At 41.0% G+C, this 18,838-nt stretch overlaps 1 protein-coding gene across 1 annotated transcript in view; it reads right to left on the minus strand.

Annotated features, from left to right (window-relative positions):
• LOC117443241 (netrin-1-like) overlaps positions 1 to 14,513 on the minus strand; it is a 99,576-nt gene extending 85,063 nt beyond the window's left edge. Inside the window, exons 1-2 of the mRNA XM_071202558.1 lie at positions 13,912 to 14,513; positions 12,814 to 13,062 (exon numbers count right to left, since the gene is read on the minus strand). Coding sequence (XP_071058659.1) covers positions 12,814 to 13,062; positions 13,912 to 14,277 — 615 coding nt within the window. The 5' untranslated portion in view covers positions 14,278 to 14,513. The remainder of the gene's footprint in view (positions 1 to 12,813; positions 13,063 to 13,911) is intronic.
• Between the last annotated feature and the right edge of the window lie 4,325 nt (positions 14,514 to 18,838).

Below are 18,838 nucleotides of genomic sequence, written 5' to 3' on the forward strand. Positions count from 1 at the left end.
GCCTTTAGCTTAGCGGTGGTGACGTGAAGTCATGTGACCGTGCTGTAGTTCCTTTATAGCGCAACATTAGCCGCCTTTAGCTTAGCGGTGGTGACGTGAAGTCATGTGACCGTGCTGTAGTTCCTTTATAGCCCAACATTAGCCGCCTTTAGCTTAGCGGTGGTGACGTGAAGTCATGTGACCGTGCTGTAGTTCCTTTATAGCCCAACATTAGCCGCCTTTAGCTTAGCGGTGGAGACGTGAAGTCATGTGACCGTGCTGTAGTTCCTTTATAGCCCAACATTAGCCGCCTTTAGCTTAGCGGTGGTGACGTGAAGTCATGTGACCGTGCTGTAGTTCCTTTATAGCCCAACATTAGCCGCCTTTAGCTTAGCGGTGGTGACGTGAAGTCATGTGACCGTGCTGTAGTTCCTTTATAGCCCAACATTAGCCTCCTTTAGCTTAGCGGTGGAGACGTGAAGTCATGTGACCGTGCTGTAGTTCCTTTATAGCCCAACATTAGCCGCCTTTAGCTTAGCGGTGGTGACGTGAAGTCATGTGACCGTGCTGTAGTTCCTTTATAGCGCAACATTAGCCGCCTTTAGCTTAGCGGTGGTGACGTGAAGTCATGTGACCGTGCTGTAGTTCCTTTATAGCCCAACATTAGCCGCCTTTAGCTTAGCGGTGGTGACGTGAAGTCATGTGACCGTGCTGTAGTTCCTTTATAGCCCAACATTAGCCGCCTTTAGCTTAGCGGTGGAGACGTGAAGTCATGTGACCGTGCTGTAGTTCCTTTATAGCCCAACATTAGCCACCTTTAGCTTAGCGGTGGTGACGTGAAGTCATGTGACCGTGCTGTAGTTCCTTTATAGCCCAACATTAGCCGCCTTTAGCTTAGCGGTGGTGACGTGAAGTCATGTGACCGTGCTGTAGTTCCTTTATAGCCCAACGTTAGCTTTTTACTTAAAAAATCATAGTGGTGTTAATATGCGGAGACTATCCTTTGTGGTATCTACGGACAACGAGAATCAGATGTCATCAAGAACGTCATTAGCCTAAAACAAGATACATGCTTCAGAAAGTATCTCCGTAACGTCACCAACAACCAGCCCAAACTGCACTGCAGTTGTTTTGAATACAAGATGTCATCTATTCTTTCAAATCATTTCAAAATAGGGCACTCAATGGAAACAGAGCCATGTCTTTAAAGTAGTTTCGGATGTGCATCTTCTGACAAGTGGCAAAAAGTGAACAGAGAAAAACTGCTGCTGGAGTTTCTCTAATCTTCTCTTATGATCTTGTCTTCAAAGAAACTTTATATTTCTCATAGAGTAGAATAGTGATGAGAGATGCGCTCCAACACAGATGCATGCAATCATTAAAGATAAACATGTCTTAAAATACAAGAGGACAATGACGTCAACATTCTTTTGTAAATGCATTCTTGCACAGTTTCTTGTAATCTGACACATGGCTGAATCTGTAAAGTCTTGTGTTTGATCTGAATGTATTAATATTTACAACCTAAATGTGGATCGAGTATTGTAGTTTTCAGTATATTCAGTTTGTAATGCTGTGAAACACCGGGTTACTGGGCAGGACTGCTGAGAGAACCACGGCCACACACTAACCTGAATCTGTTGTGCAGCGGAGTAATAACAGTAATTACCTCCAGCCTTTTGAAGGTGGCAATTGTCTCGGTGAGATAATTGAGGTTGTGGGGAATGCCATGTTTTTTATTGCTCTCTGGGACATAATGACCACTGGCCGGTCTGCATTGTGTGTAATCATCCAACTAAAAGATAGGGACACGGCTAGAAAACACTCACATTCCTCTCTACAGCAAGTAGGTATTTCTGTTTATCCATTATTTCAGAGAACTGTGTGACCTGTGTACTATAGCTGTCTGTTAGCCCATTATCCATCATTTTAGCTAACTATTAACGTTTCAATGGTAAGCCAAAAATGTTGGATGTTAAAATAGTGATATGTTAACTTAAAGTGCTAAACAATTGATAAACAGTGTCAATTTTAAACTGGTTAGCTCTTCATTTTAACATATATTTCCTTACTTTTAGCTAGCTCAAATGTTGGGGCTAGTTCGGACCTCCATTTATTTTCTATTGAGTAAAGCAAATACCTCCGATCGCACTGATTGGCGAGCTATGCAAAAAAAAGGGATGGCTTGAAAGTTTAATACCCTCAACTAAGGGGAGACATGTGTCTTACGGCAAACTAACGACTAAGAACCAATGCAGTATAATAATAATACATTTAATTTATAAAGGCGCCTTTCACGGCTCTCAAAGCTATATAATCAATAAAAACCGAGGACGTGTGATGTGATTAGGATGGATATGCCAGTGTGAGGAGATACGTTTTGAGACGTGATTTGAGAATGGAGAGAGAGTCATTATTCGGGATGTTTGATCTGTACATGCTTTTCTTTGACCGACAGGTTTACTGTAAATAGAAATAAAGTGCTGCTTGGCACAACGTCATGTAGTCTGTGAGAAAGTGTAGGTTGCTTATTTACACAATGATTGCTAACAGCGTTTCCGCCAGGGGGGCGTCTTGCCGTAATTTGACGCCCTTCTTCAGCTCGGAACGCCCTGAACTCGAGCCGAGGGCGTCCACAAAACATAATAATTTGAGAGAAGATCGAGTTTTTATCGCTTGAAATGACGAAAAGGAAAAAGGAAAAAGGACATCCCGCAAAGGAGTCTGGTGGGATTCTTTTCGGAGTATTGAAGATCGTTTCCCCGACATCGAAGGTGCCTGCCACAGCACAACACGGAACGTGCGCAATTTGGACGCGATGAGGGGGGGGGGGCTAGTGGAGCATGCGCGTGTACTGCGAGCGCCGGAGCCTCGCAGCGGCGAAACTGAGGCTCCGTGGTGAACTGTGGTAACATGACGAGCCGAGTCAAATGATCCGGCTCACTGACGTAAAGAGACAGTGGCCGTTTCTTAATCTCGAGGATGCTGGCTTGGTAGTCGCGCACTTCAAAGTCACTTCCTTCAGAAACGAAGCCAGTATGCTTCCAAGCCACGGCTTCGGAAAACGAAGAAGAATGGAACAGGCTAACAAGTGTTTCAACATAAACTGTACCGAAAATAAATACCTCACGATGTCTATCTGATTATGAACTTGCTTTACTTTCACGAAACACATGTTTGGTGATAACAAATTTAACAAAGTAACATATTTACCAACACGTGTTCGACGCCACTATACTTACATTAAATGTGTGCTGCGTCGGTTCAGCCATTATCCGCAAGGGTTTTTGAAATTGGTCCGTGCGCAAAGCATTGTGGGGATTTTAAGGACGCAAAGTCTACCCATGTGCAGCCTCGAAATTTCCCCCACACCAAGGACGCGGCCTCTGTGGAATTCCAAGTATGCTAGAGATTGGAACAGTACTTCGGCGGCACTCGACGACGTAGCATCCTTGAAATATTGGCTTGGAAGCCAGTATCTTCGAGATTGAGAAACGGCCAGTATCTATAAGGGACGCCTCAATTAAAAATCCCCCCCCTACCCCCCGCTCTCGGGGTGGACGCCCTCTCAGCCCTGGTCTGGCGGAAACACTGATTGCTACTATCAGAATGCTACTAAGTGTAGCTCGTTTAGCCGCCACAACAAGCGAGAAGTGGTGATGATGCGACTTCTCTATCGACACATGTTGAAGGGTCCTAAAACCCGAATGTGAGTCAACATTTCTGGCCCTTCCTGTTCCCTCGTCTGGTAGTCAATGGATTCTGAATGTTTTCAAGCAACCTACAAAAAAACCGTCATCGCTGCACCGCTCTAATCTTTCCTCGCACTTGAATATATCAAAATGAAGGAGCCAGCTTAAGTATGTTGGCTGCTCCGTTTCAAAGCAGTCGCATTTAACACTGATTCTCTTTCTTCTCTCCCCTGTCCACGGCAATTCCTCGAATTCCACACTTTCCTCTTATCTCATGAGACTCCGATATCAAATATTTTCCGGGATACCGATCACAGGGAACAGCAGGGAAACATCTTGCCAGGATTAAAAGATACTTTCAAAGTAAAAACACGAAACAGCCCTCCCTCGTGTGTGATTAGATGTTTCCTGTGTTAAAGCACACACAAACAAACACGCACATTGCTGTGGTTTGAGACCGTAGGAGGTCCAGGGTTCAAGAAGCTTAGGCCTTCTGAAATTGCCTGGTGAGTAATAACAGAGCAGCCTGCAGGGAGGTATTATACAATAATCAGAAAGCTACGAGGCTTGGGAGGAAGAATGTGCTTCCAGTTGCGGGAACTCCAGGTGCAGCAATCATGCAAACAGATCGGTCTTTATTTAAAATGCTAAATTAATCTATTGTTCCATTGTGAGTCTTTGCAGGCCTCTGTTCGACAGGACTCGGTTGAAGCAGCCAGATTAAACGGTTTACCTGAAGTCACATCACATGAATTTTGATAAGAAAATATGAAAGGGAAGAGGGATCACTTTTCTGACAACGAACCCGCCAAAGGAACGTTCACTGACTTTGAACAAAAGTTCTTCAAAGTTGATCAAATAGTTGGTATTGCTTATTTGTGCTACTTTCGCAAAATATTGGTTAAGGAAAAAGCTTTTTCACATAATGGTCAATGCTTTTCTGAACGTCTTTTGGTTGTTGAAATAAGGTCTGTGATTAACACTAGCTGAAGAGACTTTAACGTGTTGTTCTACTTCATAAACTACGTCAGTAAATACCCCACTGGTGAATTTAAAAACGTAGGTTACTAAGAAATGTCTAAATGAGACGACTAAACATCATCACGCCCCCAACATTAGCAGCCTTTAGCTTAGCGGTGGTGGCGTGAAGTCATGTGACCGTGCTGTACCTCCTTTATAGCCCAACATTAGCCTCCTTTAGCTTAGCGGTGGTGACGTGAAGTGATGTGACCGTGCTTCTAGTTCCTTTATAGCCCAACATTAGCCACCTTTAGCTTAGCGGTGGTGGCGTGAAGTGATGTGACCGTGCTTCTAGTTCCTTTATAGCCCAACATTAGCCACCTTTAGCTTAGCGGTGGTGGCGTGAAGTCATGTGACCGTGCTATACCTCCTTTATAGCCCAACATTAGCCTCCTTTAGCTTAGCGGTGGTGACGTGAAGTCATATGACCGTGCTGTAGTTCCTTTATAGCCCAACATTAGCCGCCTTTAGCTTAGCGGTGGTGACGTGAAGTCATGTGACCGTGCTTCTAGTTCCTTTATAGCCCAACATTAGCCTCCTTTAGCTTAGCGGTGGTGACGTGAAGTCATGTGACCGTGCTGTAGTTCCTTTATAGCCCAACATTAGCCACCTTTAGCTTAGCGGTGGTGACGTGAAGTCATGTGACCGTGCTGTAGTTCCTTTATAGCCCAAAATTAGCCTCCTTTAGCTTAGCGGTGGTGAAGTGAAGTGATGTGACCGTGCTTCTAGTTCCTTTATAGCCCAACATTAGCCGCCTTTAGCTTAGCGGTGGTGACGTGAAGTCATGTGACCGTGCTGTAGTTCCTTTATAGCCCAACATTAGCCTCCTTTAGCTTAGTGGTGGTGACGTGAACTCATGTGACCTTGCTTTAGTTCCTTTATAGCCCAGCATTAGCCTCCTTTAGCTTAGTGGTGGTGACGTGAACTCATGTGACCTTGCTTTAGTTCCTTTATAGCCCAGCAGTAGCCTCCTTTAGCTTAGCGGTGATGAAGCGAAGTCATGTGACCGTGCTCTAGTTCCTTTATAGCCCAACATTAGGGTCGATCTACAAAAAAACATCAACCCTTCACCACTATATGTTCTGAGCCTCCACCCTTACAAAGATGTGTCGCAGTTGAAGGTTTTGAGTTTCTTCAACCTGAGAGCAGATGTGTGCTTTTGATCTGGACAGTTCCTGTGTATTTTCTGCACCCCCCCCCCCCCTGCAGGGTGGTGTTTGCTCAGAGAGGCCGACACAGGGTCAAAACCTGAAACTCAAACAGTTACTCAATAGCAAATTTCTCCGTTTCCATAACATATAAGAGGCCTGAGAAAGTGAGGGAGTGAGGGTGAGCTGAGCAGGAATGTCTTCCTCCCTCCATTGGTTATTGATGGGCTTGTTTAGGAAGCTAAATGTGTGTTGTGACGACAGAAGGTCTTGCCCACAGGAATGTGTCAATATTTGCCATCTCCATGTTGATTTTTTTAATGATTATTCATGCTGCTGGTTGCAGTAAATCAGACAGTTCACAGTTACAGCAGTGTTACATGAACTTCCAGCGTATACAGTTGGCTACATGGAACTATTGTGGAGTAGCTTAAAAAAAATTATAATAATTTCATCATAAGAATAATTATCCACATATACAATTGGATTACCGATTAGTCAACCCAGTCTCACGGCATTTCGTGTTAAAGTCCGACATTATACAATTTAAAATAAAAACAATAGTCGTGGCTTGATATTGAGTAAGAAAATGTTTTTATGAACCCCACAGCTTCTGGTCTTCCAAGACATGACCGGACAAAAAGACGTGGTGCAGGCACGAAGCATACTACCAATGGAAATACATTGCTTTTAAAATCGTTCTGTGTGACACGAAAAAAACCACGATGTTGGTGAACACGAATCAATAGATTACATTTATTTTGTGACTAATGCCGTGAGACTGGGTTGGATTAGTGCAGAAAACTATCTCCGAGGCAAAGAAACGTTTATGAAAAACATTTTTTGTTCAGCAGGGTAATCCCCACATATTTCCGGTTCTATACACTCAATCCTGCACCACTCTATGGGTTCAAATGAAACACACTGGAAGCTAATTCTTCTTACTAAGCCTGGCAGCTAGCTCTGTTAGCTAGCTAGCTTGTAAAGCAGACACATTACTTTTAGAATATGATAGATAAATAGATAGATAGCCAACTTGTTAGATAGCTAACGTTAGCGACTTAGCTTTTTGGATAGATAGCTAATGTTTGCTAGTTAACTTTTTAGATAGATAGCTAACGTTTGCTAGTTAACTTTTTAGATAGATAGCTAATGTTTGCTAGTTAGCTTTTTAGATAGATCTATAGCTAACGTTTGCTAGTTAACTTTTTAGATAGATAGCTAATGTTTGCTAGTTAACTTTTTAGATAGATAGCTAATGTTTGCTAGTTAACTTTTTAGATAGATAGTTAATGTTTGCTAGTTAGCTTTTTAGATAGATAGCTAACGTTTGCTAGTTAACTTTTTAGATAGATAGTTAATGTTTGCTAGTTAGCTTTTTAATATATATATCTATAGCCATTGATGCTAGTAAGCTTTTTAGATAGAAAGCTAACATTTGCTAGTTAACTTTTTAGATAGATCTATAGCTAACGTTTGCTAGTTAACTTTTTAGATAGATAGCTAATGTTTGCTAGTTAACTTTTTAGATAGATAGCTAATGTTTGCTAGTTAACTTTTTAGATAGATAGTTAATGTTTGCTAGTTAGCTTTTTAGATAGATAGCTAACGTTTGCTAGTTAACTTTTTAGATAGATAGTTAATGTTTGCTAGTTAGCTTTTTAATATATATATCTATAGCCATTGATGCTAGTAAGCTTTTTAAATGGATAGCTAACGTTTACTAGTAAGCTTTTTAGATAGAAAGCTAACATTTGCTAGTTAACTTTTTAGATAGATCTATAGCTAACGTTTGCTAGTTCACTTTTTAGATAGAAAGCTAACATTTGCTAGTTAGCTTTTTAGATAGATCTATAGCTAAGGTTTGCTAGTTAACTTTCTAGATAGATAGCTAACGTTTGCTAGTTGACTTTTTAGATAGATAGCTAACATTTGCTAGTTAGCTTTTTTAAATAGATAGCTGTGTTTTGCTAGGTAGCTAGATAGCAAACGTTCACGAGTTAAGTAGCACACTGACAACTTAAAAAGGTTTATAGTTAATACATGTTAACACTGTGGACTGTTGCCTTCCTTTCTGGCAGTGAGAGATATTGCAGGACAAAACGTTAAAATCTCTTCAGCTCGTGTTAACCACATAACTTAATTCAGGCACCTAACCAAACACACCTTCAGAACACCATTGACTTCCAGGCGAGGAAACAGGAACTGCCAAAATGCCAACTCTTTCCTGCACCACACAGTTCTCCATACACAGGGTCAGGATATTCCAGTAGCCATTTCTTACAGGATGATTATAATTTCCAAGAATAGATCCATTGTGGAGTTATTTTGTTCGCTGACTGCATATTATCTACGTCTTGCCTTGAACTACGGCTCAAAGAAATCCCGAGCAAAGAGCTGCAGGCGGATGAAGCACCGTTGGTTTTTCTCTCCTCTATCTGCAGCGTGGGCAGAGAGGAAAAGCCTGAGGGTCTCCTGATAGGACTCTACTGTCACTGATCCTCCGGGGGGGGGGGGGATTCTTAAGTGGAGAGAAAACCATCTCCTATATGAACCAGCACACTTTGCATCACAGCAGCAACACTGCGAAATAAACTCTGTAGACCTAAATGGCCTTCATTAAATGTAAGAAGACAGATGCATTGGCTTCAGCTTATATTTAAATGCATATACTTTATTTACAAGCTAAGAGGACAGTAGCTCTAGAGCAGGGCTGTCAAACTCAATTTCATCCCGGGCCACATCAGCATTATGGTTGCACACAAAGGGCCGGTTGTAACTTTAAGACTATATAAAAATACATATATAAATATTGAATATATATAAAATAATGTATTATATTACATTATTGCCTCTGCATTGGATTATTATCTGATAATCTGAGAATGTCAAAATATGATTTTAAAAGAAAAGCCACATTCTGGAAAACAAAACAAAAGTAACATTTTGAAAAAAAAGTCAAATTCTGAGAAAAAAGTCAAATGAGAGATGCATTGTGGGACATGTAGTTTATGGGCAACGTGCCTCTGTACATCGCCATGTAATCGTATAATAAACATATTATATTATTTCAGAGCTCTTGCAGGGCCACAGAAAATGAAGTCGCGGGCCGGATTTGGCCCCCGGGCCTTGAGTTTGACACCCCTGCTATAGAGGGAAAAATGTGAACAAACCAAGTATGAATACATATATTAAGGATCTGTCAGCATGTGTTGCTTTAGAAAAACTAACATACATTACTAAAGGATGGCAGTTTTTGAAAATATCTGGGGGAGCTTCATGGAGTTTTTGAAACAAAATGTTGGTAATGATCAATAAAACCAAAGACCGGGGCAACGGGAATAATATTATAAAGTGTAGTAGCCCACGTCATATTCTTTCAGTTATCCCTGTGTCATCTGTATAATAATAATAATAATAATAATAATGCATCAACATTTTTATTAGAGCGCTTTTGCAGGTGCTCAAAGCGCTTTACAATTACACATTACACATAGTAGACATGTAAGAGTCATTACTGTGGTGGACATTACCCACAGGAGCAAATTCGGGCGAAGTGTCTTGCTCAAGGACACAACGGCCTGACGCAGTGGCGGCCGAGGCGGGTTTCGACTGGAGTTCCCCAACACCCCTTGATCTGATGATCAACGCTCTAACCCACTGCGCCAAAACCGCCCCATATCCACTGAACAAAAATATAAACGGAACACTTTTGTTTTTGCTCCCATTTCTCATGAGATGAACTCAAAGATCTAAAACATTTTCTATAAACACAAAATAACCAGTTCTCTCAAATATTGTTCACAAATCTGAAAGAATCTGTGATAGTGAGCACTTCTCCTTTGCCGAGATGATCCATCCCACCTCACAGGTGTGGCATATCAAGACGCTGATTAGACAGCATGATTATTGCACAGGTGTGCCTTAGGCTGGCCATAATAAAAGGCCACTCTGAAACGTGCAGTTTTGCTTTATTGGGGGGGTCTGGGGGGGTCCGAAAACCAGGCAGTATCTGGTGTGAGGGGTAGGGGTAGGGGTAGGGGTAGGGTTAGGGTTATGGTTATGTCCGTGGACCACACTTTGAGAAGCACTGCTGTAACCTATGTAAGCTATCAAAGGAGTTATTAAACCTAATAACTTGAAGCCTGTTTCCGACTCCCTTTGTCGAACGTTACAGTATATATGATATTGGCTTTTGTTCAGGCAATCAAGAATATGCATTGGAATGAAAAACAGACTCTGGTTGATCTCTACAAATGATTGTGTGATATTTAATTCTATTTATATTTTTGAGATATTATTATTTCTACTCTTTTAATTTGTTATTAGCCTATGTGCAATCAGGGGCGCCGCCAGGGATTTTGGGCCCCATGAAAAGATATCACATTGGGCCCCACCACCAGACCCAGGCCACGCCAACCAAGCACAATGCTAACCGCACCCGTTTGGAGGCAGGACCAAACCATTACATGTAAATAGAGGGGGGTGTTCGATGTTTTGGATAATTAACTTTTGGAAGAAAATAAGTTAAATGAATCATAAGTTTAGTGAATACATCATCAATATGACGTTATATTAATGTTAATTATTGATGAAAGGTTACTTTAACATTTTTTCTTAATGTTCTAAAAAAAATTGGGGCCCCTGTCAGTCACGGGCCCTTAGAATCATCCTAATTTTTCACCCCCTTACGGCGCCCCTGTGTGCAATGCCTTGTTTTGTTTTATGCTGATGCAACAAAATGTTTTCCCAAATTGGGATTAATAAAGTACATCCTATCCTATCTTATATTTATTCCCAAGTGTCGGCGTTGTGTTATTATTCCAGTTCCTGTGCATGACTTCTTCGTTAGCTTCTTCCTTGACAGCGACACACGTTTTAGTTTCTGCCTCCAACTGCACGAGGGGAAGATACCAACGCTATTCTATTGGCAATTATAGCAAATGATGTAATCCGTGTGACACCTCTGAAAGTTACGGCTGCTCCGTGCACTTCATCGTGGTGCAAGCAGACTGTGGGCATAACGTGTGACTGTGTTCGAGTAAACAGCGAGGTGACTGTGCACTTAAGGGACTTATGGTATCAGAGTTGTGTTTAGTTAACGATAACCACTGGAACGGTGAGACTGCTAAGTGCACTTGTTACCCGTGGTGGGAAGTACTGTCCTTACATATAATCTGAAGGTACTTTTAATTGAGAATTCCCTTTTTCTGCCACTTTATTCTTCGACTCCACGACAGCTCATCTCAAATAATGTCATGTTTACTCCACGACACCCGTTCGACACTTTTTACATAAATAACGTGATGTGTTTAAATTAGGGCTGTCAAACGATTAACATTTTTAATCAGATTAATCACAGCTTAAAAATTAATTAATCAGATTAATCACCATTCGAACTATGTCCAAAATATGCCATTTATTTATGTATATTGTTGGGAATGGAAAGATAAATGAAAGAAGGCGGATATATCCATTTAACATACAGTATTACGTGTTGATTTCTATCAACGGGGAGTACTTCAGGAAAGGCGACAGAGGGGGGGGGGGGGCTAGTGGAGTACTTTGTGACCACAGAGTGCGAACGTTGTGATCAGCTGTTTCAGCGCAGTTCTCCAGTGAAGGGGGGAGTCTCCCTCCGCAGCCGGTTGGCAGTTTTGGCACAGTTCCGTTGTACAGACCGACGTTAACAGCAGCCTGTCTGTGCACACGGAGACTGAGTTTTTCGTCCGGTGATCTAACCGCCTTCTGGAAAAGCTTCACAAGTACGTCGGTACGCAAATGCGCTTTGTGACACAAGAGACGGTACGCATTTCAGATTACGCACATAACCTGCGTACCAGTTATGTGCACCCCTGTACCAGAGCCATATTATTACTATTATATGGCTCTGCCCTGTACTACAGCAAGAGTATTCTCCGTCGGGACTTCCTGCAACAACACCACGCCGTTATCAAAGATGTTCTATTGAGAAGACGATCACTACGTGACAAAAGTTTTCAAACCGTGGCTACTGAAATCAGTCTTACTAACTGCTGTCTGTGCAATTTACTCCGCGCGAGTTGGCGGACTTTATTTTGCTTACTTTAACATCATTTTTCATGGTGGGGCTAAGCCATTTCTGGGTATGGGTGTAGCCTACCCCAGCCACTGGTGGCACGTATGGGGCGGGCCATTCTGCACATGCGTTAAATGCGTTAAATATTTTAACGCAATTAATTCAAAAAATTAATTACCGCCGTTAACGCGATAATTTTGACAGCACTAGTTTATATACTACTTATCTTCTCAGTAGTGCACAGTAACCAAACTTTTCTCCATATTCACACATTTCGACATTAAAAAGGGTCTTATTTCTAATTCTTAGAGATGAAAACTGAATATTTAAATATGTATAATTCTAAAACATTTCTAAAAGCCATTCTGCATAACGAGTACTTTGGTTTTTGGTCGTTTGAGTTCATGTTGATGTTCTTTTACTTAATATCATTGTTAACTCAGGACTTTTTCCAGTATTGGAGTATTTCGACTGTGGTATTAATACTTTTACTTAAGTAAGTACTTCTTCCACCTCTGCTCACTACTGAACCCCACAGCGACCTGTAGACTGAACTTTATATATCGAGTATTTTCATTTCTATTTGTTAGTGCCGTTAATAACTGTGCAAATATACCTGGCTGCTACATCTTCAGAACTGTATTTTGTAAATTGTGTAATATGTAAATGTTTAGATGCATGCTTATTCGTTAACAATAAGCTGTCTTTGGCTCCTTTCTGCTGTAAGAAATGTACCTCCCCCCTCTGTGGGACTAATGAAGGCATTCTGATTCTGATAAACGTCCACATGTGTATTCTGGATGCTTTCTGTGCTGAAAGAAGATAGCTTCAGGGTCCAACATGTCAGAACCAAGCCGTACGAGCTCCTTCTTTCCCACCTCCACACTGACAGCACATCATGCAGAAGTGTGCGTACCTTAAAGTCCACGGACAGCTGAGGGCTGTACTCCAGAGTCCACAGGGCGCGCACCAGAGCCGCCAGCTGCTCCGTCACCTCCCCTGTGTCCAGCCGGCCCTGCTCGCTCCGCAGCAGCCCGCTGATCCTCCCCAGGTCCACTCTGTACCTCTGCAGCCCCAGATACTCCGCCAGCAGGTCCGTGTTGCTCAGACACTGCACCACGGCGTTCATGAAGCACGTGTTCCCGTGGTTCTTCAGACCCTGAACCTGTCGTGGGGAAAAACACACCCGTCAGAACAAGCAGCCGAACAGGTGCATTCAGGTGCAGCCACATGGGATCTATTCAAAGAGGTAAACAAAACAAATCCTGTGTGTTCGGGTCTTCTTTTATAGCCGTCATATATTCCCCTGGATGAGTCTTTCACTTACTTCATACAACATACTGTGCAATAGCATATTTAATCATAGTATTTCAGATCAGAATACCTTTACTCGTCCCAGAGGGGAAAAGTACATTTATGAATAAAAAAAAAAAAAAAAAAATTCTCTTTATTCTATATTGTGTCCGGAGACTAAACGTTCTTATTATACCTGACCTATAGTGTAGGCCTGTTACATTGTCTACACTGGAGTTTGTAATGTGTAATACCTCCTATACTGTCCATAGTATAAATACTGGCAGATATTATATTATACTATAGAAGTTACTCTGCACTTTACTTCCGGTTATCAGCTCATGTCGCTGTCTTGGTACTCTGTGACAATGAAGTTGAATCTCATCTAATCTACTCCTGTCTTAATATAAAGATATCAGGCTCACAGTGACATTATCTTACAGTTAATTAATAATAATAATAATAATAATAATAATAATAATAATAATAATAATAATAATAATAATAATAATAATACATGAGACTTTTCAGGAAACTCAAAGACGCTAAAATAAATCCAAAAGAGATGATTGATACTCAACAGTCGCGGTGGTTGTGTATCCTTGCTCAACACATCTGCTATGATACCCTGAGAGCTGTTGTCTTCTCCTGAGGGTATTCTCCAATAAGCTAATTAAATACACACTCTGTTAATGTAGCACAGGCTAACTCTCCTACCCACCCCGGGCACTCTGTCCGCGTACTGGTGCCGCAGCTTCTCCCTGCCGGTGTTCAGGGACCAGGACTCGCTGCTGCAGGGCTTCACGTTTCGGTCCCAGCTCACGTGCATCTCCTCCTTGATGCCCGTGGAGCTCAGGACGCACGGAGCTCCATCTCCAAAGCCTCCGTCGTCCTCCTCCGCGCCCTGCTGCGCGTCCCCAAAGCGCGTCAACGTGCCCAAAGTTTTGATGATTCTGCTCATAAAGCTGCCCACAGACTTCAGGGACTTCCGCTTGGACAGCTTCCCGCCGCCGCCGGGTTTCTTCTCTTTGCGCTCGTGCTGCTTCCTGCTCGGCTTCTCCATGCTGCTACTTCTCGGACGGGACATGGTGATGGAGTGAGTTGTTCCGGTGCCGGTGGCGAGTCACGTCTTCTTCTTCTTCTCCAACAGTGTCCCCTGTCCGGGTGAACGCGCGCAGAGGTGACGCCATGCTGGAGGCAGCGCTCACTGTTGTCCTCCCCCTTCCTCCTCACCCATCGCTGCACTTACTGAAGGCGCTCATTATGTCCGGAGTCCAGCGTCATGATGCCCGGTGCAGCCTGCTCCTCTGCTCCCTCTGAGCTCCGCGCCGAGCCGGAGAAGCTGCTGAGTGTGAAGCTGCCTCCTCCCACTCTCCCCCCCCCCCACTCTCCCCCACACACTCTCTCTCTCTCTCTCTCTCTCTCTCTCTCTCTCTCTCTCTCTCTCTCTCTCTCTCTCTCTCTCTCTCTCTCCCACTCTCTCTCTCTCCCACTCTCTCTCTCCTCTCTCTCTCCTCTCTCACTCTCTCTCTCCTCTCTCCCCTCTCTCTCTCTGCACATGGAGGAGATAACAGAGCAGTCACACTGAGCTTAAAGCAGGCTGTTTTTAATTTAAAATGGTGGGAAAAGTACTCAAACAGATCATCTAAAAGCAGTGATGTAACTAAGTAACTATTTTTATTTATTTTATTAGTATATTCCACACATGGCAGTTATTTCAAAACATAACAGTACACGTTACACAACATGTACACTTACTGTATACTGGTTTTTATAGCGCATGGTGGAAAGGAGCAGGTGCTAAGAACATTTACTCAAGTACTATTTTGAGATATTTGTTCTTAACTTGAGTATTTTTAATATATGCTACTTTGTACTTCTACTCCACTCCAGTTCAGAGGTAAATGGTGTACTTTTACTTTGCTCCCTGCACATGGAGAGATAACAGAGCAGTCACGCTGAGCCTAAAGACCTGTGTATTTCAATGGTGGGGAAAGTACTCAAATATATTATCTAAGGTTGGAAGTAACTAGAACATTTACTCAAGTACTGTACTTAAAGACAATATTGAGATATTTGTACTTTACTTTCATGGTATTTCCATGTTATGCTATACTTTGTTTCTACCCCACTAAGATTTACACCGAGACGACTTTCCTCCCGTCGAAAACAGTGTTTCTACACTTTTCTTCAAGGCACCGCGATACTGAGTTCTACCGTGTTTACGGCGTGATAGAAGTATGAGATATATGTAGTGGTTGAATTTAAGTACAATTTAGCGATACTTGTACTTTACTTGAGTATTTCCATTTTATGCTGTGTACTTTTACCCCACTACAGTTCAGAGGTACATGGTGTACTTTTACTCCACTACATGTATTTTATCCCTTTAGTTACTTTACAGATGTGGATGAATGATGTGAAATATAATCAAGTGTTGAATCAGACTTTTAACAAGTCAGACCGGACTTTTACTTTTACTCAAGTACAAGATCTGAGTACTTCTACTTTTACTCAAGTACAAGATCTTAGTACTTCTACTTTTACTCAAGTACAAGATCTTAGTACTTCTACTTTTACTCAAGTACAAGATCTTAGTACTTCTACTTTTACTCAAGTACAAGATCTTAGTACTTCTACTTTTACTCAAGTACAAGATCTTAGTACTTCTACTTTTACTCAAGTACAAGATCTGAGTACTTCTACTTTTACTCAAGTACAAGATCTTAGTACTTCTACTTTTACTCAAGTACGAGATCTGAGTACTTCTACTTTTACTCAAGTACAAGATCTTAGTACTTCTACTTTTACTCAAGTACATGATCTGAGTACTTCTACTTTTACTCAAGTACGAGATCTGAGTACTTCTACTTTTACTCAAGTACAAGATCTGAGTACTTCTACTTTTACTCAAGTACAAGATCTTAGTACTTCTACTTTTACTCAAGTACGAGATCTGAGTACTTCTACTTTTACTCAAGTACAAGATCTTAGTACTTCTACTTTTACTCAAGTACGAGATCTGAGTACTTCTACTTTTACTCAAGTACAAGATCTTAGTACTTCTACTTTTACTCAAGTACGAGATCTGAGTACTTCTACTTTTACTCAAGTACAAGATCTTAGTACTTCTACTTTTACTCAAGTACATGATCTGAGTACTTCTACTTTTACTCAAGTACGAGATCTGAGTACTTCTACTTTTACTCAAGTACAAGATCTGAGTACTTCTACTTTTACTCAACTACAAGATCTGAGTACTTCTACTTTTACTCAAGTACATGATCTGAGTACTTCTACTTTTACTCAAGTACAAGATCTGAGTACTTCTACTTTTACTCAAGTACAAGATCTGAGTACTTCTATTTTTACTCAAGTACGAGATCTGAGTACTTCTACTTTTACTCAAGTACAAGATCTGAGTACTTCTACTTTTACTCAAGTACAAGATCTTAGTACTTCTACTTAAGTACAATATCTGAGTACTTCTACTTTTACTCAAGTACGAGATCTGAGTACTTCTACTTTTACTCAAGTACAAGATCTGAGTACTTCTACTTTTACTCAAGTACAGTATCTGAGTACTTCTACTTTTACTCAAGTACAAGATCTGAGTACTTCTACTTTTACTCAAGTACGAGATCTGAGTACTTCTACTTTTACTCAAGTATAATATCTGAGTACTTCTACTTTTACTCAAGTACAATATCTGAGTACTTCTACTTTTACTCAAGTACAAGATCTGAGTACTTCTACTTTTACTCAAGTACAAGATCTGAGTACTTCTACTTTTACTCAAGTACGAGATCTGAGTACTTCTACTTTTACTCAAGTACAAGATCTGAGTACTTCTACTTTTACTCAAGTACAGTATCTGAGTACTTCTACTTTTACTCAAGTATAATATCTGAGTACTTCTACTTTTACTCAAGTACAAGATCTGAATACTTCTACTTTTACTCAAGTACAAGATCTGAGTACTTCTACTTTTACTCAAGTACGAGATCTGAGTACTTCTACTTTTACTCAAGTATAATATCTGAGTACTTCTACTTTTACTCAAGTACAATATCTGAGTACTTCTACTTTTACTCAAGTACAAGATCTGAGTACTTCTACTTTTACTCAAGTACGAGATCTGAGTACTTCTACTTTTACTCAAGTACAAGATCTGAGTACTTCTACTTTTACTCAAGTATAATATCTGAGTACTTCTACTTAAGTAAAATATCTGAGTACTTCTACTTGTACTCAAGTACGAGATCTGAGTACTTCTACTTTTACTCAAGTACAAGATCTGAGTACTTCTACTTTTACTCAAGTACAAGATCTTAGTACTTCTACTTTTACTCAAGTATAATATCTGAGTACTTCTACTTTTACTCAAGTACAAGATCTGAGTACTTCTACTTTTACTCAAGTACGAGATCTGAGTACTTCTACTTTTACTCAAGTACAATATCTGAGTACTTCTACTTTTACTCAAGTACAAGATCTGAGTACTTCTACTTTTACTCAAGTACAAGATTTGAGTACTTCTACTTTTACTCAAGTACAAGACCTGAGTACTTCTACTTTTACTCAAGTACAAGACCTGAGTACTTCTACTTTTACTCAAGTACAAGATTTGAGTACTTCTACTTTTACTCAAGTACAAGATCTGAGTACTTCTACTTTTACTACAAGATCTGAGTACTTCTAAATATACTAAAGTATATGTTTTTGGTTGCTCATTTTGACTTTAACTTCTTGTCTTTAGTTTTACTTTAACTCTTTCTGTTTATATATATTTAGTCTATTTTATTCTACATTTTTCGTTCACTTGACTCTTAATTGCAGACATTTTACTTATTTTCCAAGTTGATATAAATATTTGTCTCCATTTTCCCTTCACACACACAACATGTCATATTAAACATGTTTCCACCGTCTCCAGTCTCCACGTAGATCCCCTAAAAGCAGAGGAGAAATGTAACCAGGTACATTTACTCAAGTACTATTTGGACAAACTGTTACCTTGAGTATTCCCATGCCATGGTACTTTATACTTCTACTCCACTACATTCAAAAAGGCAAATGTAACTTTAGCCGTTACCTTGAGACACAACAGCAGTCGCCTTGGGAACATAATGGAAGGGACACCTGGTCGAAGGCACTGACTTCTGACCATGAAGAACAAAGAAGGAAGACGTAGATATGATGTTCATTAAGTGAGCCTTAAGGCCCGTAACCCAGGTTACCGTGTCCTGGATTATCACTTTACTCCTGAGCTGTGAGGCAGAGCCGCTCATCTCCGCTCCTCACCACAAAGACAGGTCTAATTCAAATACTGCAGATTTATAGCAGCACTGAGTGAAAGCTCGACTCCTCCTCCCTGCTAGCCTGAAGAGACCATACTCTGTGATGAAGATGAGGATGATGATGATGGTGAAGAATACTCCACGAGACGCCATGAGAGCAGCCGAAGGGCCGGAGCTCAGAATAAAACTGCTTCCATTTAAAAGGTGGAATGAAAAGCTTCAGCTCACTGCGGACCGAATCTGACTTTCTATCAAGAATTTTGTATGTATATATATTAATAATAATAATAATAATAATAATAATAAGGATAACAGTAATACATGTGTTTTGTACGCGCTTTTACGGGT

Source organism: Pseudochaenichthys georgianus, unplaced genomic scaffold (assembly GCF_902827115.2).
Source record: "Pseudochaenichthys georgianus unplaced genomic scaffold, fPseGeo1.2 scaffold_562_arrow_ctg1, whole genome shotgun sequence".
Classification (NCBI taxonomy): Eukaryota; Metazoa; Chordata; class Actinopteri; order Perciformes; family Channichthyidae; genus Pseudochaenichthys; species Pseudochaenichthys georgianus.